Raw genomic sequence first — 20,803 nt, 5'->3', positions numbered from 1 at the left:
GCTTAAGGAGTGTGGTGCAGAACTCAGTTGAATAAGCTGTGGTAGATCTATTCTGGTTTGATGCATCAACACTACACCTTTGGAACCATTTTTTGCATAGCAGCAGGTTTGGGGTAGAGGGGAAAGAGCTGAACTCAATGGGGCATGAACATTGCCAGTGTTCTCAAGTGAAATTTGCTTAAAGATTGGATGCTACTGACTTAAAGGAGTAATTGCTGACATAAATAGCTAGCCAAATTAGATTTGACTCAAGTCAGGCATGGATTTAGAAGGGAAGGAAGCTCTTGTTAACCCTCATCTTATCTGTTGTAGCACAGAGAAACATGACTAGTTTTGGAGCTGTGGTGGGGTAGCAAGAGATGGAGGCTAAAGCCTTTTCCCTGGTGATAGTATACTTAGGCATCCCTACAGTCTCTTAAATGGTGTTACTTTCACCCTATCTACAAGTTTGGACTCTTCAACCTTGATGTGATCTGCATCAGGAAGGAGGGTTCTGTCCACTCCTGCGAGTTATACCTCCACAATTACTTTATACTGACATGATGACAAATGAGTTATTCATAAAGTATTCCCCCCCCCCCCCCCATTTTCTAGATAGGTAGTTGCCCCTACTATGGTTAAAAGTAACTGTAGTTATTTGTAGTAATATCAATGTTACCTGTGACCACCTGATAGTTGATGGCCATCAACATTCAGCCATTTTATGATAAAGTGATGGTAAAGAAACATCTAATTGATTATTTGAGATAAGAATCCATTTAATTTAGGGTAGCGCATGGAGAGAGACCCTTTTTAAGAAGGGCTGTTTTCTGGTTTATCTAGAAGCTTTTATTATGAATCCTGGATTCTTCAATTCTTGCCATAGACTAGGCATCTCAAGGGCAGACGCTGTATCTGTCAATTTATGGAAACTATTTCAAAGTGATTGAAGTATCCATTTACAGGATGCTAGTTATTTCAATAATTTCTTGTTCCACCTGCATTATGTGGTGGGTACCTTACTCCATTTAAAAAAAAAAAAAAAAACTTGCAGCAATGCTGTTTGAAGGGATTAAGGGTTCAGTTGTACATAACAACTTGGAGGTTTTGCTTCAAGTTCTTCTGTCATCTACTGTAAATTGCATGTGTTCCTTTTCAGTTAGTGTCATTCTTGGAAGACAATTACTACAGCATAAACTCTGAATGATTGTCTATGCAAGGACTAATATGCTTTGACTTTGCATGTTCTGCTATATCTTGCTTAAATGCTTACGTCTATATAAAGTTTTGCATCAAACTACTTAATTTGCTGTGACTGCAGCAGCTTAACTACACTGAAGTATATTTACCTCTTTGTTGTAGCAATTAGTGTTGTAAACTGTTTACATAATGCTTGGTATGTGTTGGAATAAGCTTGTTGGAATAAGTTTGGTATTCTAGGTAGATATTGTACAGTGAAGTGTTCTGTTTAGTTCTGTTTTGCGATTTCTTTATTCTTTCCTCCCTCCTTGTGCATTGAGATATCTATTAGAAACTGAAGGAGTTCTGAGATTGCAAGTGAGATTCAGAAACCTTTGTTTCTTCTCTTTGTATCTGTCAAGCATTTTCTTTCAACTGCTGTTAAGTGGCATGGAGAACAATTGAGCAATAATTCATTGTAAAAGACTGTGCATATGTATTAGAATTGTGGAGAAGCTGGGCAGTGTGGTTTGCCTTCGATGCAGAGGTAGTGCAACTAATGGAGAAGCAGGAGGATGATCTGAGTAGCTACTTATGTGGAGTGCTTCCTGAATCAACTCTTTGACAGAGCACTGCTTCTAAGCTTTGTGACTACCCAGTGATGGTTTGGGAGGGGCTGGGATTTCAGAGCTCTCAGAGATATAGAGGCTGGCGACTTGCTGCTTACCATGCCAAGTGTAAGGGTGAGGCAGGGGCACTGCCTGGACTCCCAGCAGGGACGGATACACAAACACAAGGCATACGATGGTCGATATGGAGCATTTATTACCTCTGCATCTGAACGGGGGTTCCCCGGCGTTTTCCCAATGGAGGCAATAATGGAGCGGGAGATCCCTGGCACTGCTGAGCATTGGTCCAGGGTGAGGAACCCTGGGGTGGGGGGGCACTAGATGAAGTTTTTATGTACTATACACATGCACAGTAGGCATGTTGAGCTCATTGTTATTCTCGATTCAAAGCCCAGGTGCAGCGCCACCCTGGCACAGGCTCAACCACGTGACTATGGGTCAGCATGCTGTGTTGATGCTCCTTTTCCCACGGGACGGTCTGGCTAGCTTCCATCCTCTATCTCCTTGACATTCTTCCGCACTTTCCCTAACCCTCCACCCCTGCGATGGAAAGCTAGTTACAGGCCGTCCCAGTCTTCAGAAGGGCATGGGGTATGAGGGCAAGGGAGTTTACAAAGTAATGCCATCAAAACATAACATAACACAAAGCAAAAGATAAACACGAGTTCTCCTTGTATGGGGTGGCCCAGCCATCCCATTAGGGAGCCAAACCAATTAGCCAGCCAGGCATCTCTGTGGTTCTGCAGAATATGTTGGATAACGTCTTGTGGGTGGCTGATATCATTTTCAATAGATGCCAATTCATCAGTGATGTTGAAACAGCACATCCTGGCGAAGTCATGATGTCTGTGGTTATCTCGCAGTAGGAGGCAGTCGATCCCTAGATGGTTTTGCAGTGTTCCTTGCTGCACTGCTCCCAACTCCCTATTTGAAGAGGCAATGGCTCTAGATGTCCAGTTTAAGCTTTGAGCCAAAGCACAGGGAACATGCTCTAACTGTTTACAGTTATGTGCCACCACCCCCGGGATCCCAGCTAGGCTCAACAATAGGCCTAGAGCTTCTACATGAGAAAATAAACTTATATGGCAGTTACAAGTGGCATCTTAGGATATGCCGCAGGGTCCTTTGCCACTCCGTCATAAAGGGAGGGATGCTTAAAGTAACATGACCTACAGTGCATGGGCTACCTGTGGCATTGGCCGGCACATATATATATGCTGTAGTGCCACACAGAAGGAACCATCCTAATGGTAGGATAAGGTGAGCAGATGCATAGGTAATATCCATAGTGTCATTACAAATGAACTGCATATGGGTTACATTCTGCAGAACAGAGGCAGCATTTACAAAGCGAAAGCAAGTATCTGCTTTAGATATGTTAGCTATATGAAGAGTAAGCCCAAGGTGTCAGCTTTTGGGAAACAATACCCAAATCATAGAAATTCATGGGAGTAACAGTAATATATATATATATATATATATATATATTATATAAAATATATATATTTTTAAGTATAACTCTGCAATACCTCGAGTGGAGCTGGTACACCTATGTAACATGTAGTTAAGACATCATCCACTGATCGTCCTCCTGCAATACAGAAAGCAGAGAGGTTAGCTGATCTTGGTGCGAGCCAAATCCATGTATTTACATGGGAAGCTGGATGGTGTTGTAGATCAATGGCATCTGTTGTGGTCAGCAAGGGGCAACATTCCAACAGCAACTTAGAGATGCCGGCGTGATAACCTGTTGATGGGAAGATAGAAAGGCATGGTATCGCCATCAGGAAGGACTAGAGCAGTGGCTCCTGGACCATCTGCTAAAACAGTGCCAGGCTGTTTTTTCTTTTGAGGAATCAGTATCCACACGCTGGCTAAAGAGTGCACTGAGGGTGTTTGCTGAACTTGAGGCACTCCGGCACTGTGGGTCAGAATTCCTCGCAGTATTGGTGCTCCCTGTGAGACATTCACTGGCATGGATGTGGATACCTGGAAAGATCAATCTTGAGAAGAGGTCAATAAGAGTGGGGATATTTTAACAGGTATCAAAGGTGTAAACAGCCATACACACTGTGAAGGGCAGTCCAGTCTTAAGTGTAAGCTTATAATTCTTCGTTCAGCAATCATAAGTTGCTCAGATGGATAGAATGCTACCTGCCCAGAGGCGAGTATGCGGCGTGCGCAGTCCCCCCCCCCCCCCCCCCTTCCATTACAGATATCCGAGCAGGGATTGCTAGGGTTGGTTTGGCTTGTACTTGCTCAGGAGATAACCTCCCAAAAGGAGGGGCCTCTTGGACAGGCAATGGCTCTATTGGGGGAGCAAAGGCGGGGGGGGGGGGGGAGCAGCCCCTCTGGCTCAGACAATGGAGGCATTTGCTCAAAAGGTACTTCCCCTAACAAGGTTGCATGCGGGGTACTCATATTCTTTCTCCCCCCTTAAACCGGGCTTGTAGATGGTGTTTCCATTTCCACTGAGTTGCAGCTTGGGCCACCCCCACCTTGGCCCTGACTGTATCATCTGTCATCCATGCCTGAATGGGAAGGGGTGTGTGTACAGTCACCGGGTCACGTCCTGAAACTCATTCAGTATCCTGCAAAGCCCACACCACAGCCAAAAGCTGTTTCTCCAGAGGTGTATAATTTGCTGTGGCCCCTTGCAGGGAACAGGACCAGAAACCTATAGGTTCCCACCTTGCGTGGGCACATTGCTGCCACAGCCCCCAAGACATCGTATCCCCCATAACTGTTACCTCCAGGTCGAAAGGTTGTCCCTCGTATGGAGTGAATAGCTTGGAACGTTGGACCACCGCCTCCTTGCACAGGTCAAAGGCTTGCTGCTGCTCTTTAGTCCATTGCCACTGGCTACCCTTTTTTTTGATCAAACACTGTAGTAGCTGTGTTAAATATGCTAAGTGGGGTATAAAGGTCTGCCAGAACCCCAAAAGGCCCCCAAAAGCTTGTAGTTGTTTTACAGCAGTGGCAACAGGGTATGGTTGAATAGTACTGCGCACTTTCTCAGGGATAGCTTTCATCTGCCGCCTCCAGACTATCCCTAAGAATTGCACACTGATGTCTGGCCCATGTACCTTCTCAAGGTTTACAGCCCACCCCCACTTCTGTAGGGTCTCAGTATCTCTGCCCAGTAACACATCGATCCCCAAGAGGTACTCATGAATTGGTGCTAATAAAACCATTTGTGGTTTTTTTTTTTTTTCCTTTCCTCCAATTGTTAATGTAACTACAGCCTATACTGCTGGGGTGGCTGGTCCTTCCAACCCACATATATGAATAGTGGCCTTCCCCAGAGCTACCGCACTATGTAGTACGGTAACTTCTGCCCCAGTATCTACTAAAGCAAGCACAGCAATTTCTCCTCCAGAGCACCAGCGAATTCTCAGGGGTACATAAGGGCATCAGTCCCCTGGATGCCAAGCCACAACAGATGCTTGTATTGCAGGGGACCCGCCTCCCCCTCATTGTCTTTTGGCTGGCAATTTCCACACTGTGGCTGCAGCAGTAGGCTGTGTCTGATATTGCTGATTAGCAGGTAACTGCTGCCACAGGTTAAATAAGTCAGCAGTAGAAAGACCATTTATCTCATCATGTAATACCCCTGCCTGCAGCAAATCAGTCCACATCTGTCACCTTGTTAGCTTTCCACTCAATTTAGTAGTCCCTGCCAATCTTCTCACCTTGGAATTCCAAACTGCTCTTACTTGCTTAGTATCTGGTTCACCAACAAGTGCCAAATCCCTTATATTGTTTACCAAAGCCCCCACTGTAGCAGCTAACTCACCTGTGGACGGGTAAGCCCCTACCACAGCGGCACACAACCATTGATATAATGTTGGAGCTACAATAGCATTTCCTGCCCCATCCCATGCAGAAGTTAATTGGGTAAGATAATACTGTAGTTGGGCATCAGTTGATAAGGGGCTCATTAAATTCAGCTCCTCTCTTAAGAGAGTAAGCGATCCAGCACCTGCATCCCATGCTCTCACTAACCAGGCTAACAAAGACTCCCTGGGCTGCTGCTGGAAAGTAGTTAAAAACTCATGCAACTCTTTTGGCATATAAATCCTTGACTGCTCTACAGTATCCCAATCTGTTTGTCTCTCCCCCCTTCAATTGCACAAGAGGTCAGACCTGGGGAGTAGTCAGTTCTCCTTCTAAGGCAAATTCAACCTCCGAGTCAGAGGAAGTACTCCAAATATTGTCATCCCACTCCTCTGGGTCCCAGGAGGGTCAAGTTATAATCGCCCGCACCTGAGAAACAGTAGCAGGCACCTTCCCATAATGCCCATGGCGCTTATTAGCCATCTGCAAAGCTAATTGCTCTACCCTATGGGTTAATTCTTGACTCTTTTCAGCTTGGGTCATAATCAACTCCTGTGCTACTGCCCTCGCATCATGGAAATCTCCAGTCTCCTTCTCCAGTTCCTCTACTACTTGCTGCAAAGACAGTACCTCGTTATCTAAGGCTTGAATGCCTGTCAACAGTGCCCACCCTAATCGTCCGGCCAGCTTCCGAGCTGCTCCCGAAGCGCCGTGGAAGGGCATAACCTGTAAAGTGGATTCAACCACCTTTGGGGTAACACTTTCCCCCTGTGCCAACTCTGGCCAGTCCTCGGGGACTGCCAGCGTGGCAAGCAATGCAGCTGCCGGCCCCCATGGCTCAGTCTGGGGCCATCCTGGCAGCTGCAGGCGAGCAGTCCCTTCTTGACTCTCGCCTTCCCCCTTCGCTCTCCTCGGCCACAGCACTGTGGTTTGTGTATCCTGCCGACTACGCCAAGTGTAAGGGTGAGGCGGGGGCACGGCCTGGACTCCCAGCAGGGACGGATACACAAACGCAAGGCATACGATGGTTGATATGGAGCATTTATTACCTCTGCGTCTGAACGGGGGTTCCCCGGCGTTTTCCCAATGGAGGCAATACTGGAGCGGGGGATCCCTGGCACCGCTGAGCGTCGGTCCAGGGTGAGGAACACCGAGGGGGGACACTAGATGAAGTTTTTATGTACTATACACATGCGCAGTAGGCATGTTGAGCTCATTGTTATTCTCAATTCAAAGCCCAGCTGCAGCGCCACCCTGGCACAGGCTCAACCACGTGACTATGGGTCAACATGCCCTGTTGATGCTCCTTTTCCCACGGAACAGTCTGGCTAGCTTCCATCGCCTATCTCCTCAACATTCTCCCGCACTTTCCCTAACACCAAGTTAAACATTTTATCAACAGTAAGATTTTTTTTGTTTTATTTCTGTTTTCTTTCCCTGTGCTAGTTCAGGGATTGATTGAACTGTGGGAAATTCACCAGTGTTAATGTGGGGCAGCCTGGAAAGGTCAAATGATAGCAGAACGCTTAACAAGTTGGGCTGTTTGTTGGAATGAACTGGGGAATGTTTCCCAAATCAATATGTAGATTAAGGGAGTTGGGAGTCTTCTGTAATTCTTGGAAATTTGAAACTTATTTTTGTACAAAAGCAAAAACAATTTGTAACCTGAATAGTTATACAATGCCAGTAGGACACATTTTTGGATGATTGTAGGATAGATGGTAGTGTTTTATGGAAATGTCTGGATGTTGGGGTGGGCTTCTGAGTGCTAATCATGCTGCCAAGTATCCACTGTATTAATGGGGAGAAATGTGGTAAAACAAATGAAGTGCCAAGCACTTCTGTAAATCAAATACTGGGCTCTTCCTTTTAGTCCTTCAGAAAATAAGGCGCTTGCAATTAAATGCTTATGAACAGTCTGATTGAAGTAACCTGCCAAGAGTCACAGAAGAATTCACGTGGAGAGAGGAAGAGACTGCAGTTGTTTGAGGGGTAATTCATCTTTCTTAATTATGTCCTTTCTCTTTTTTTCTGCTTAATTATCTACTATCTAGCTTCTTCAAAATATGAAAATATGAATCAGGAGTCCTGAAGACAAAAGTTTCCTTTCCTGCCTGACCCAACTTATCTTCAGAGCTTCTGTATTCTGTGTACTTACTTTTTCTTTCTGATGCTGGTGCATGTACCTAGAGTTATGGGGGCTTGAAATACTTCAGAATTTCAACAACCAACATTTCTGAAGTCTGAGAGAAGGCAACTTCTTTTTGTAAAATCTCATAAAATGGACAAATTTTAATGGATTTTTTTTCTTTTCTCCCCAGAGGAAGGGGTGAAAGGTATATCCCTGAAAGAAGAGCTATAGCTGTCTCATTTCAAATATCAGCCTGAAAACATGAGAACACTAGGTTTTAAGTTTACTAATTCTCTTTCTCTAAATGATATGTTCTCTGTGAACTGTGAAATAGCTGAAACTTTCACATAAAAAAGATGAATTTTCAGCCTGAGGCAGAAACCAGGCCTGAACAACTTTAGCTAAAAAAGATAGTTTTGCAGCATTATAGGATTCTGTTTTCAGTTGCTTATAGTATGAAATAATGGATAATGCTTGTTCCCCATACAACAATTTTGTACAAAGATTCCAGTTTAATAGATAAACCTGGGGATTCTATGATGATATAGTCTGTAAGAGAGGAAATTTCTTTCCTATGTTACTGAACTTGGTCTTTTTTTTTTTCTGTGAAAGTGACATACCAAATTTTAAAATGTTTAGAAGAAAAATTCCCTTGAAATAGGTGATGTCCCTTTGTGTGCCCTGTGCCTCCCCCCCCCCCCCCCCCAAACACACACACTGATTTGGGAAATATGGGAAATATTCCTCAAGCAAATGGAAGGAAGGGTTCCTGTATTATATGGGAAACTCTCTTTACATCCTTAGCAGAGACCTAAAGCATTAAGACTGCAGTTTCACATTATTCTGATCCAAGGGAAATACTGTGTCAGTTACTACTTAGTGGGTGTTCTTTTTTTCTGTGACATCAGCTTATTGATCGAACTTGCCTTGCAATCATTAGATCTAACAGAAGGCAAAGGGTGGGAATTGGGGGAAGAGGGTACTTCAATTGCTTAGATTGCTTAACAATTGTTAATTAGAAGAGGTTTTATATGTCTTCTGGTGTTTATTCTTTGGGTGTCATATTTTCATGTGTTCCATCAGAACTACTTAGATACTTGCTATGTTTTCAGATTGAAGATGCCATCCTCTAATCTTTTGACTCTTGGAGCTGGAGCAGTAAGAACTTGTGATAAAGTCCTGGGCAGTAATGTAACTGCTGCACTTTTTAGTAGTTCTAGTTTGTGATGGAGGAATGTGGTACCTAGTTGACCTCATTTGCACAGGCTACCACAGATGGTCTTATTTGTCCAGTGAAATCTTTGTGTCCCTTTATATGCAACAATAGTATTTCTGTGGAGGTGGTACTTCATACTTTCCTTTGTGTCTGGATTAAGGGCAACAGAAGTGGTGGCTTTGCAGATGGAGGCTGATCAGGCCTTTTGTGTGTGGGGGAAAAATGTTTTGATCAAAGGAACATCTGGGCTTAACTAAGTACATAGCTATTCAAATGAAATGCTGCAAACATCACAAAATGATCCCAAATTAATTCTAGGGTATCATTGCAGAGTATAATTCAGACATCCTTCACATGTGTGTGTGTGGTTTTTTCTTTGTTTTTTGTTTTAAACACACTTCTGTATATACATGATGAAAAAGCTGTGTACCTTAATTTTGTATTTGAAGACTAGCTAACTTTGTATTTGGACTCCATATTTAAAGATTAGCTAAGTCAATAGGATACTTTCAGTTGACATTGTGGGAAGATGGTTTAATGGGCATAAGTTATAGGCTGTAAGTAGCAGGGAGCTGCAATGGTGACCTGTGTGGGAGGAGGTTGTGAACTGTAATGTGCCAGTTGGTTTCAGAGCTGGCCGGAACTGCTTTCAATGTAAACAACAGTGAGGAAAAAAACACTGTGCGCCAAAACTTCACCATCGTGTGCCAAAACTTTATCCAATCAAAGTGCATGGTGCCCCTGCTCAAACTTATTGAAGAAACCAGGAGCCACATGGGACTGGAGATACTCTTGGGGGAGGGTACCCTGTGCCAAAAGGGGATATATACACATCCCTGAAGGGACTGTGACCCATGGGTGACTCGCACTGGAGCAGGTATGCTAAGGAACAGGGCAGCAGAAAGAAACTATTATGCATGCCACCTAAACCTCCTGTGCTGCCTGTCACCTTGCCAGAGGAATTTTGATGGACTGAGTATAACTTATGGTGGAATGCAGAAAGTTGAGACTGGGAAGGGAGGAGGATAGGTGTTTATGTAACTGTCTAATTGCTTGTGTCCTTCTTTTTCTCAATACCCGTATCCATGATCAGAGGTTTGTGTTGATTGGCAATAAACTAACTCGATTAAATTTCCTTGACTCAAGACTGTTTTGCCTGTGATGTATGGTAACGAAGAAAGTATTTCAGGTTTATAGAATTTATATATGGAATATATATAATATGCTAGTGTGTATAATAAGACTTTGAGATATGGGTATGTGAAGTGTTTTATTCAGTGGCAAAGATTAATTAAGTTCCAGTCACTTGCCATTCATTGTTTTTTGTCACACCGCAATTCTCTGCCCTGTCAGTTGTGCCAGGAGAACCGTTTGTAGTGCCATGATGTAAACCTTTCAAGGAGGGAGAAGGTGTTTGTATGTGTGATCTTATGGCTTTTGGGGATGGGGCAGGAAGTGCATACACTCATCTAAACCCTATGCTGGGAGGACTGTTCACTGTGGACCCTTTCTAGCTGTTATATTCTCCTGAAGAATCTGGTTCATGTTGTTTGGCTCTGGAAAATAGAGCTTTTGGGGATCTCCCCCCTCCCCCCTTTATATGGAGGGGGAGTGGGTTGGGTTTTGGTGGGGGGTGGCTTTTGGGGGGGGGGGGGGTTGTTCCAGAGGTAGTGTGATAGAGGGTCACTCTTCTTATATTAAGTGTGCTGGAATAATTCTAAATGTGGTAGTCAGGTGAAACTTCAAAAGTCAGTCAGTCCCCAGTGTCATTCCCTGCCCCCTAAACTCTGTTCAGGCAGTTTTCAGTCATGCTGTGTGTCTTGGATTTGATGTTGGTTTGTTTGATTGTTTTTAATTCTTACAGTATTTTTGTGCAGCACTTCCAAAAATGGTAGTTTCTTATCTCAGGTCTGGTGAAAATGATTTTCTCTCCAAATGTTAACAGATAGGTTTTTCTAATTTAGTCTCCAAATAATATTTGGGTTTTTTTTGAGGTAAATATTCAACACTTTTTAATAGTTCATGTCTTTAATTGTCAGTTGATAGCTTCTATTTAAACTTTTTTAAGGGTTTCTATATTTTAGAGATGGGAAACTTGGCAATTCTTATGATGACACTTCTGCTCAGGGAGAAAAAACCCCAAACAATTATTGTTAATGTGATTGTTCTATGTTTGGAAGTGCAGGTGTCAAACTGCTGCTGGTCAGGAAAACTTGTGACTTGACTTGCTTTTTCCTTCTAGGCATTTGAGAGCAAAAACAACAATAGCTGTAACATCAAGAGGGTGCTATGGGCTGGAAGATGAGAAGGGAGCAGCATGCACTTCAACAAGACGTCGCTCCGCACCTCGCGCTTTAGTAGGCTTAACAGCAGGTGTCTTTGAGTCCATAATGGTCCAGGTTCTGAGACAAGAAGAACAGCTGAGAGCAAAGGAGGAAAAGAGGTAATAGGAAAAACTGGGGGGGGGAAGAAGGGAGGAATTTATTTATTTATTTTTAATAATATTGTCTTCCTGTTTAGATAAAGCACTTTTTAGGAGACTAAAAGTTATTACAGAATCATTCAGGTTGGAAGAGACCTCAGGAGGTCTCTAGTCCAACCTCCTGCTCAAAGCAGGGTCAGCTATGAGGTCAGACCAGGTTACTCAGGGCTTTATCCACTCTGGTCTTGAAAACCTCCAAGGATGGAGACTGTACAACCTCTCTGGGCAACCTGCTCTATTGCTTGACTGACCTCATGGGGGAAAAAGTTTCTTATTATCTCCAGTCTGAACCTCTCTTGTTTCAACTTATGCCTGTTGTCTCTTGTCCTCCCACCATGCACCACTGTGAAGAGCCTGGTTCCATCATCTTGATGGCATCCTTGTAGGTATTGAAAGGCTGCTGTTAGGTTCCCCCTAAGCCTTCTCTTCTCTAGGTCCTTTCTCATAGGGCATGTGCTCCAGCCCCCTGACCATCTGGGTGACTCTCCACTGGACTTGGTCAAGTTTATCAATATCTATCTTGTACAGTTTGCCCCCCCCAGTATGCAGTGTTGTTCCTGGTCCCGAGTTTATGAACCCAGAACTTTGATGCAGTTCTTGATTTATCTTTTTTCTTGGGGGGGGGGGGGTTGAAGCACTATAAAAGTTAATATGGTTTAAAAGCTGCTACTATGTTAGTGTTATGAAACTTTTAATAGCATTTGAAAGACTGAAAGAGTCCACAGCTACATTTTCTTTTATCAGACTTCTCCTTGGACTGTCTTTCCACACAGCAATAGCACAAGAACTACCAAAATGCATAACTACGGTCTAGCTTTGTGATCTTGCTGGTGCTTCTCTTTGTGATAGCCAAAGGCTAATTAGCTCTACCTGTACCACTCTTGTTATCTCACTAACTTGGCCTCTCATCTTGTTGGCTGTGGTAACAAGTTTAGACAGTATATAATAAATTTATGAGAATAGAAAAACATGAAGTCACACAAAATTTAAGAGGTGTATTATTCCATGCAGCATTTGTGATATATTTCAGTTGGGTTGGTTGGTTGGTTTGCTTTGTAAGACAGCGAAGCTTGTAAGCATGCGTACTTTAACTGTAGCTTGAGAGACAAAACAAACCAAACAAAAAAAGCCCTCAAACTTTGTCTTTCAAAGCTAACACAGCTCTTTACCGTGCATAGCCTTGGAGAAGGGTCCCCTCTCCATGTATCACCAATTTACTTGTATATTGCAAATAATCTTAATTTTTCAATGTATTTAAAGACATACAGTTTTCGTTGACTTGAGTGCTGGCAGATCAATTGCCTGTATAGGTAGCACGTGCTGTTTAACCTACTTAGAGGTGGTCAGCCAGCCAAATAAAAGCACATGCTTTCTGGCCATCTAGCTGACCAATCAGTATGCATGTATCTTCTAGCCCTGAAGTTAGCTGCCCAACTGGGGCTGAAAGCATCTTTCCTAGTTAGGCCAAGCAGGACACGCTGCTTCCGAACTGCAAAATTTAGTTTCATGTACGGCTGAAGAAATTGCCCCCCCTGGAGTCCAGATTAATGGCTAATCCTTTGCTATAAATATTCATATACTCTTGTGAATCAGTGGTACCTTATGATGGGTAGGAAGAACTTTTTACTGAAAGGAGAAAAAAAAATCTTTTAAACAGTAGCTTGGTTTTCCATCTCTTGCTTTTTGCAAAAAAACATGGGATTTGCAAGTTTCTTTGGATGCATGTTTTGGAAGAATATCACAAAGTATGGTTTCTCTTTCTGGAACTATTTCTACAGAAAGCCTACTCCTTGAGAATTCCTTTTGCTACTACTTATGCTGTGAAGGTATCCTTTGTAGAGAGGTCTTTCTCATGGTTTATCTATTTCTTGCCAAGTGGGTCTCCCAGTGGTATACTCATCATGGTAGCTCTAATGTGTGTGTGTTTTTGTTTTGTTTTTAAACAACAACAAAAAAACTTGTCCGTGAAAAGGTTACTCTTTTGCAGTTAACTTGTTGAATATTTTGATACTAGCATCAAAACTTTTTTTGTGTTGTGTATACGTGTAACAGCATCTGACTTGGTTTTTATTGTGAATTTTGTTTATAAGTCTTCCTTTTGTTAAATTGTTCTCATCCTTTGTTCTTTGGATTATCAGTTTCATTTCATGGGACTGTATAATATTCCACTGGACTACTTAGTTGAATAAGTAATAGTTAAGAAGTAGTAATTGTAGAATTAATGTTGTGTGAAACGCTAACTTTTTTAAAGGCATTTAGATACCTAAGAATAGACATAGATGCCTAGTGAAAATTTGAAAAGCAACAATGAAAGACAGACACTGAACTAGTTGATTTCTGTGGGAACTAAGTGTCTATATGACTTTGGTTTGTCTGAAAATTATGCTAGGCACCTATCTGTGTCTTTACTATCTGTGAAAAAGTGGTCTTTAGATAGCTTATAGATATTCTCATGAAAATATTAAAAGAAATTTAAGATGGGAGTCAGGTGTTTAAATTTATAAATAGTAGAATGAGGTTTGCTCAAACAGTCTTGATTCTTGCCCTTTGTGAATGGTGTGGACACTGAATTAAGTGGGTCTCATAATGTAAGAGTAAATGGATATAGAATTAAGGTCACGTGGGCATCCCTACATCTAATATTTTCTAAATAGTGTTTAACATTAGTATTTTGTATGTAATTTGATAATGTGCTTTAAAGGTAAAAGTTTATTTTAAAAAAAATCTAGTGCTGTTTTGTTACTTTGAAATATGTATGTTTATCGTGCCATAGTTCTAATTTCCCTTCACTATTTCTTTTAGTATATCTATTATCTGAATTTTTGAATTTTTTTCATTTCAATAGGCTGAGAGAGCAAGAAAGAAAAGAAGCAGAAGAAGCTAGTCAGAAAGAAATGGAAGAATGGGAAAAAGCACTTTTAGCTCAAGCAGCACCTACAAGGATGGAGACAATGTGGGAAATTCCAGCTATTGGTCACTTCCTTTGTTTAGCACAACAGATTTTAAACTTACCTGAAATAGTGTTCTATGAATTGGAGCGTTGTCTTCTGATGCCTCAGTGTAATGCTTTTTTAGCTAAAATAATGACTTCTTTGTTAAGTCCTCCTCATCGCAGATCTACCTTGCATCGAAAACCGACACTTCCTTATGGTACTTGGGAAGCAGCACTTAGACAGAAAGTACAGCAGTGGTATACTCTTGTAGGGCAAACTGATGACCCCAGTGGCTGTGCAGAAAAACTTGGGCTGTGTCCCCAATTTTTTGAAGTCCTTGGAGAAGTTAATCCTTTGGAGGAAAAACCATTTCACGAGCTCCCGTTCCACCAAAAAGTGTGGCTGCTAAAAGGTCTCTGCGACTTTGTGTATGAAACGCAAAAAGATGTCCAGGATGCTGTGCTAGGTCAGCCTATCCATGAATGCAGAGAAGTAATCCTTGGTTATGACTACTTTGAGAATGCCTATGTTCATTTTCCACAGTTCTGTGGTGCAGATGTTCGAATTTACAAACAAAAACCTTTTCAGGCCCCAGAATTTCCAACTCCTGCCATCAAAGTAAAAAAAGTACCACGGATTAAATTGGAGAAAGCAAAATGTGAACATGTAAACAAAAGCAATGGGGAAGTTGCATCTGATGGCAGAGAAGAGCTGCTACCTTGTGCCAACACAGAACCAGGGAAAAGTTTTAATTACACTGTTTGCTGTCCAGGAAAAAAAACTCAATTGGATAGCTTTAGTGTCACCACAGAAGAAATAAAACTTAACTGTGAAATAAAAACTCAAAGAGTCTGTGACATCAAAAAAGCTGGTTCCTGTAAAGAGAACTTGGAGAAGACGATTAGCCCAGGAGAGATCGTTGGCTTTGGAGAACTACTTGGCACAGGAGAAATTAGGGTTGTAGAAAATGGGGAGAACTGTGATGAAGCTTCCATAGTAAAAACTGAGCCCAGCCTATTAAAAGAGAATACCCTGACAACCTGCCAAATGCATGTCAATGGCAGTCATAATGGCAATCCAGAAATGATTTGCCACAAAACTGCTAAAGAAACAATGTTGGAGAACTCGCTGCGAAATAATAAGAAACTAAAACTTGCTAAAATGCTGGCAAAAAAGAAGAAAAAGAAAAAAAAGTTAAAAGATACTTTAAATGAAAATCTACAGAGAAAACTTGATGACTTGCAAAGGAAGCGTGACATTCATCCTCATCCATTCAAATCTTATAAATCTGAGATCCAGAACAAGTTGTTTATAATCAAAAAGACAGCAAAACACAAGCATAAATCTGGTAAGTCGACTTTATTTTTTTTTTAATTGTGTTAAAAATAAAGGATATGTTGGGGTTTTGTTTTGTTTTTGTTTAGCGTATTTAAAATTGTCTCCTTGTCTGAATAGTTCACATCTTAGTTTGTGAATTGGGACAGCATTATTGCATTAAACGTTTCTGATGTTAATTTTAATTTAAGTTTCCCATTTTATAACACAAGCATATAAAACAGGCTCATCAGTTGATTAAACCATGATTCATGTGCAGACTTTACCCAGAGAGAACATACTTTTTGTAACAAAAGCTCTCCCAATGAATTATCTAGGACAATGAATCTGCTTTGGGGAGCATACTTTGAAGTTGTTTCACACTACTTTATCTTGTAGCAATTGTGGACGTATTTCTCCCCTTTCTGATAGTATTACTTCATACTAGTTGCAGAGAAATGTAGAGTAATTATGTGAGGTCATGATTTTACTAGATTGCTACTAGAACTGTGTAATCTTAATCACCTAGGAGTACAGATTTGACCACAGACCCATGATCACACTTCTGCTAAATTAGCCAGACCACTTCATACAGGCTTTATGCAGATGGTATTTTTTATTTCAGATATGGCTCAACTGGATATTGTCATAACTTAGAGTAGTACAGATAGATAGGCAATACCTGATCCAGTAAGTTTTCCAGGATAAAGTTCTCCTTGAAATTTTTTTTTTCAAACCATTTTGAAATTAGTAAACTTACAATGTACTAAACCAGTACAAATTATCATGTGACTGAAGCATTTTTGATCTGGCATGAGGCACCCTGAGGCTGGATCTGCCCTCTTGTTGAACCATGGGCTAAGATGCATTATGTTTTAATTGACTGTTTCTAACACGGCATTTATGTAAGCAACAGAAGGTTTACTTTCAGGATACTGTATAATGACAACTAGATATCAGGGAAATCACTTTGCAGTCGTGAAGCAAAGGGCCCAAAACAAAAATATGTATAAAACCCCCCACATCCCTAAAAAGGTAAGACTATTTAAAACACTATCGTCAATACATTTTAGCAGGAGTTTTAGTGGAAGATTAAAACTGATATAATAAACACATTTTGGATCCAAAGTATCAGTGCAAAATACCCAAACTTTTATCTTGCCCTATAAATCCCAAGCTCCTTTTCCTCCACTCTCCTTTTATCATCAGTTTGAGTTCTTCTTAAACAACAAAAAACAAATTCATGACTAGTAACCCAAAATGCAAATGTAAGAGCTTTTTTTCATTTGGAAAATTATTGGGGGAAAAAAAAAAAGTCAAGCCAGATTTTCTTTATTTCTCTGTTTTAAAAATAAAAATTTAAATATGTAGTTATTTTGACCTATTGCCCTGTTCAACAACAGGAAAAATCCTTTTATAATTACAAATTATATTTTGTGTTTAACAATGGAAAAAGAAGTACTGCTAAAGCAGCTATATGTACTAACATATGACCAGTTAAACTTCTCTGAACAGAGGTATCATTAACAGTGCTCACAGAAATACTTAATTATACTTTTTTTAAAAAAAAAAAAAAAAAAGAGAAATATACTGATTATATTCAAATTAGGAGAATTTTCACAAGGAGTATGTTTAATCTTTAACTGAGCAAGGGCTTAATCTTGCATGTTTAGTGGAAATTATGGTGCTGACTGCAGCATGGTGTAGGTCAGGATGTAAATATGGGGAGTGCTTTTAGTTCAAAATTCTTGCTTTTTAATTGTTGCCACAGATGATGGTAGTGCTCAAAGTTGATTAATAAAACTGAAATCAGTTAAGGGGAGCATTGCTCTTCTCAGTTTTCATTTGAATATATTGTAATATATATTGGGATTTCTTTTTTTTTTTTAGTATCCAGTGTACAATGATTCTGTTATCATAGTTACTTTGTGTTAACTAATATTACAGAAAATGGAAATCATTATCTATAAGTTGAAATTTGATTCTTCTCTGGTGCACAAAATATAAATGCTTGACTAGTTTACTGAAATGGGATTTGTTGTTAGATGAGTCTTGGAAACTATTTATCATCATCCTTTATTTTATATGCTGAGCTATATTAGAAACTTATCTGGATCCTAAAACATTTTTTAAAGTTTATTACAGCAAAAAATAATATTATACACTGCTAAAAGTAGTGGAAATGAAACAGTTGTTACTTCAGTTGTAATTTGAGTTTTTTCCGTGCCTGAGTAGCAAATCCAGCAGTAGGTTAGCGAAGGTATGTTCCTCCTCAATTTCACATTGTGGCATAAGGAATTTTAGGTTGTCAGTGGTGATTTTAATATAGAAAATATTGGATTACAATTTTGTTGAGAATATTTTTCTCTAACCATAGACCAGTATCTATGGAGGAATAATGCCATTATTCAATTGAACATTGCTTTTAATTATACTTATTTTTGTAGTCAAAGAACACTGCAACAGTAGAATTAGTCTTTTATGTTGTCACTTTGAGATAGGTAAAAGGAAAGAATAACAGACCAGTGCAGATGGATGTCCAGGGCAGGTACATGCAATTTTCTGTTGCATGTTCTGATGGTGTCTGCATGGAAGGTTGCAACCCGTATGCACACAGACGTGTATGCAGCTCAGGTATATCTGTTGTAGGAGGAAGGAATTTCTTTTTTCACACTATTTCTGTCTTCATAACTATTTGATCTCATGGTCTATATTATGCCCAGGTGTCCATGTCCATTTCCATCCAGATGGCAAGCATAAAACATTGCTTGTCATCTGCAGATTGAACAAGAATGTCATTGACATGATAAGAAGGGTCCTATCTCTTGTAGTCATCTTTTGCCCTTTACCTGTGCTCATATTTTGGGGGGAATCCCTTTATTTATTTATTTTTTATTCCTGACAAGTTGAATTTTCTTGTTTAAGCAGCTAAATACAACTTTAATTTGAGTTACAGTTCATATTTCTGTTGAGATGGCTAGCACTTTCCCCCGTTGTAACAGTAGCCAAAAAAATCCAAAAGATACCATTCATGAATAAAGACAGCTTATGTGTTAGCTGAAGACTTTTCATAACTGTTCTGAACAGAACATATTGAGAACATTGCCGTAACCTGTTGTAGATATGGATTTACAGTGTTACAAATAGGAAGATGTAACCACTTTATGAACCTGATCTAGTCTTTGAGGCAAAGTGAAAGTTATTACTGTGAACTGTACAGTGTACTGTAACAACGGTATTGATCAGAGTTGTACTGGAGATGATGGAATGTATATCGTATGTCTAAATTTAGTGTAGATTGTGCTATTAAGTAGAACATGGGCATCTCACATGTCTGCATGCTCACAAGACAGCGACGTTCTCCTAGGCCGAGTTTTGTTGTGCTTGTAGGCTAGGGATGAAAAGACATGTGAAAAGCAAGTATTTTCATCTTTTCAGAGAGATCATGAGTTGCCAAGGGCGGACAAGTCTTCGTTCTTTGGCAGAAAAATAATTTCACAGAGAGAAACTCTGTAAACAACTAGTAAGCTGGACATCCAAATGAAATGTATGTTTTAACTGGTTTTGTTCCAAGTAAATTAGGCTATAAATCTCTGTGTTCTTAGACTTGCAGGATCTGGATAATTAGCATCATCATAGTTCCAAGTCAGCTGTACTGAGTTACAATTGATATACCAAGGATTGCAGTGCAATGCACAATGCAGAAACAATTCTGTGATTGCATGCATGAAGGAGTGATTGGGTGAGATTTGAAACCCAGAGGAGTTGGAAAAACAAGGAGGGATCAGAGGCTGTTTGTGTCAGGGAGCAGTGAGGGCCAGCTGCTCCCTAAGGGAAGGGGAGCCAGGAGCTGAGCATAACAAGGTGGGCAGGGTAGTGGCCTCACCAAGAAGATCACAGTCTACGTATGCATGTACCTGAGTGAGGCAAGCAAGGCAGCCAGGTTCAGCCAAGGTCCAGGTCATCAGACAAGTCCATGGTGACGAGGCAGGTCTGAGGTCAAGCCAGGAAGGCAAGTCAGCCAGTCAAGATCAGGTCCAGAGACAATAACCAGGGTCAGCCACAGTCCAGTGATTGCTAGGCAAGTCCATAGTGATGAGGCAGGTCTGAGGTCAAGCTGGGAAGTCAGTCTGTGGGTCAGGGTCCAGGTCAACAGGGTACATGACCAGGCACAGGCATGACTGACCCAGCTGTAACTGTAGCTCAGGTGGGGGCCCAGCATTAGAATCAAAGCTCCTGTGGGAAGGGAGGTCAGCCCTGGCTGATGCCTCCCAGCAGTGCTGTCTGGCAGTGGCTCTCCCCACCATCACCAGAGGGAAGAAGGGCAGCCCTCAGCTGCACTATTGCTAAGTTGGCCCTGAGCCTAGTCAGCTAAACCTCCAGGAGGGGGGTGGCTCTTTTGGGCTCTTACAGTTTGGATTAATTGGGATGTGCCAAAGCAAAGGTTGAAGCAGCCTTTTGTTAATTGAATTTTTTTTTGGTCTAATTGGTGTAGAAGATCCATTTTAGTATAGCACATACTTGTCATAACTCAAGTGATTTCTTGAAACATTATCCTTCAGAAAAACCTTGATGTAAATGTTATGCCCTGTATTCATGTTCTAAGAGATTCATAGCAATCCACCTGCTTAAAATCTGCTGTTTTCTACCATCTCACAGTCAAATTTATCTGTTTAGAATATCAGTAGTTTTTTTTAATATGAAAGTCAGCATTACTTGAATGTCAAGGTATGAACTTAACAGCCTGGGTATGATTTGGTAGTCTCTAGTAAACTGCCCTCCTGAGTTTCGTCTTCACCTTTATCTTTGTTTTTGGAGTTATAAAGACTTTGTTACTGTAGCATCATCAATTGTCCAGATTTGGGACAGCCCATTAACTGTGTTAGAAATATAAAATGAGGTATTATAGAAACACATTTTGTTTTTACAAGTTGTAACAAGGCTCTTGATGCATCAAGATACAGGGTTTCAGAGTCAGCACTAATATCTTCAAAAACATGAACCACCGAGATTTTATTGTGTTTGCTTACATTGTTTTGTGTTGTAAGCCAGTGTAATTGATGCACTTGTTGAGACCTGCTGTGCTGTTCTGAGTATATGCAG

General features: G+C 40.9%; 1 protein-coding gene across 5 annotated transcripts in view; it reads left to right on the top strand.

The window, feature by feature from the left end:
• The window catches only part of LOC135324134 (uncharacterized bromodomain-containing protein 10-like), a 68,928-nt gene that overhangs the window by 2,570 nt on the left and 45,555 nt on the right, over positions 1-20,803 (top strand). For all 5 annotated transcript variants that reach the window (XM_064499708.1, XM_064499705.1, XM_064499706.1 and 2 more), the window contains 2 exons: positions 11,214-11,414; positions 14,299-15,734. In XM_064499708.1, coding sequence (XP_064355778.1) covers positions 11,214-11,414; positions 14,299-15,734 — 1,637 coding nt within the window. The remainder of the gene's footprint in view (positions 1-11,213; positions 11,415-14,298; positions 15,735-20,803) is intronic.

The sequence above is a fragment of the Dromaius novaehollandiae genome, chromosome W, assembly GCF_036370855.1.
Source record: "Dromaius novaehollandiae isolate bDroNov1 chromosome W, bDroNov1.hap1, whole genome shotgun sequence".
Taxonomy (NCBI): domain Eukaryota; kingdom Metazoa; phylum Chordata; class Aves; order Casuariiformes; family Dromaiidae; genus Dromaius; species Dromaius novaehollandiae.
Note: the sequence above shows the minus strand (reverse complement) of the source record. Positions and strands in the feature narration are given on the sequence as shown.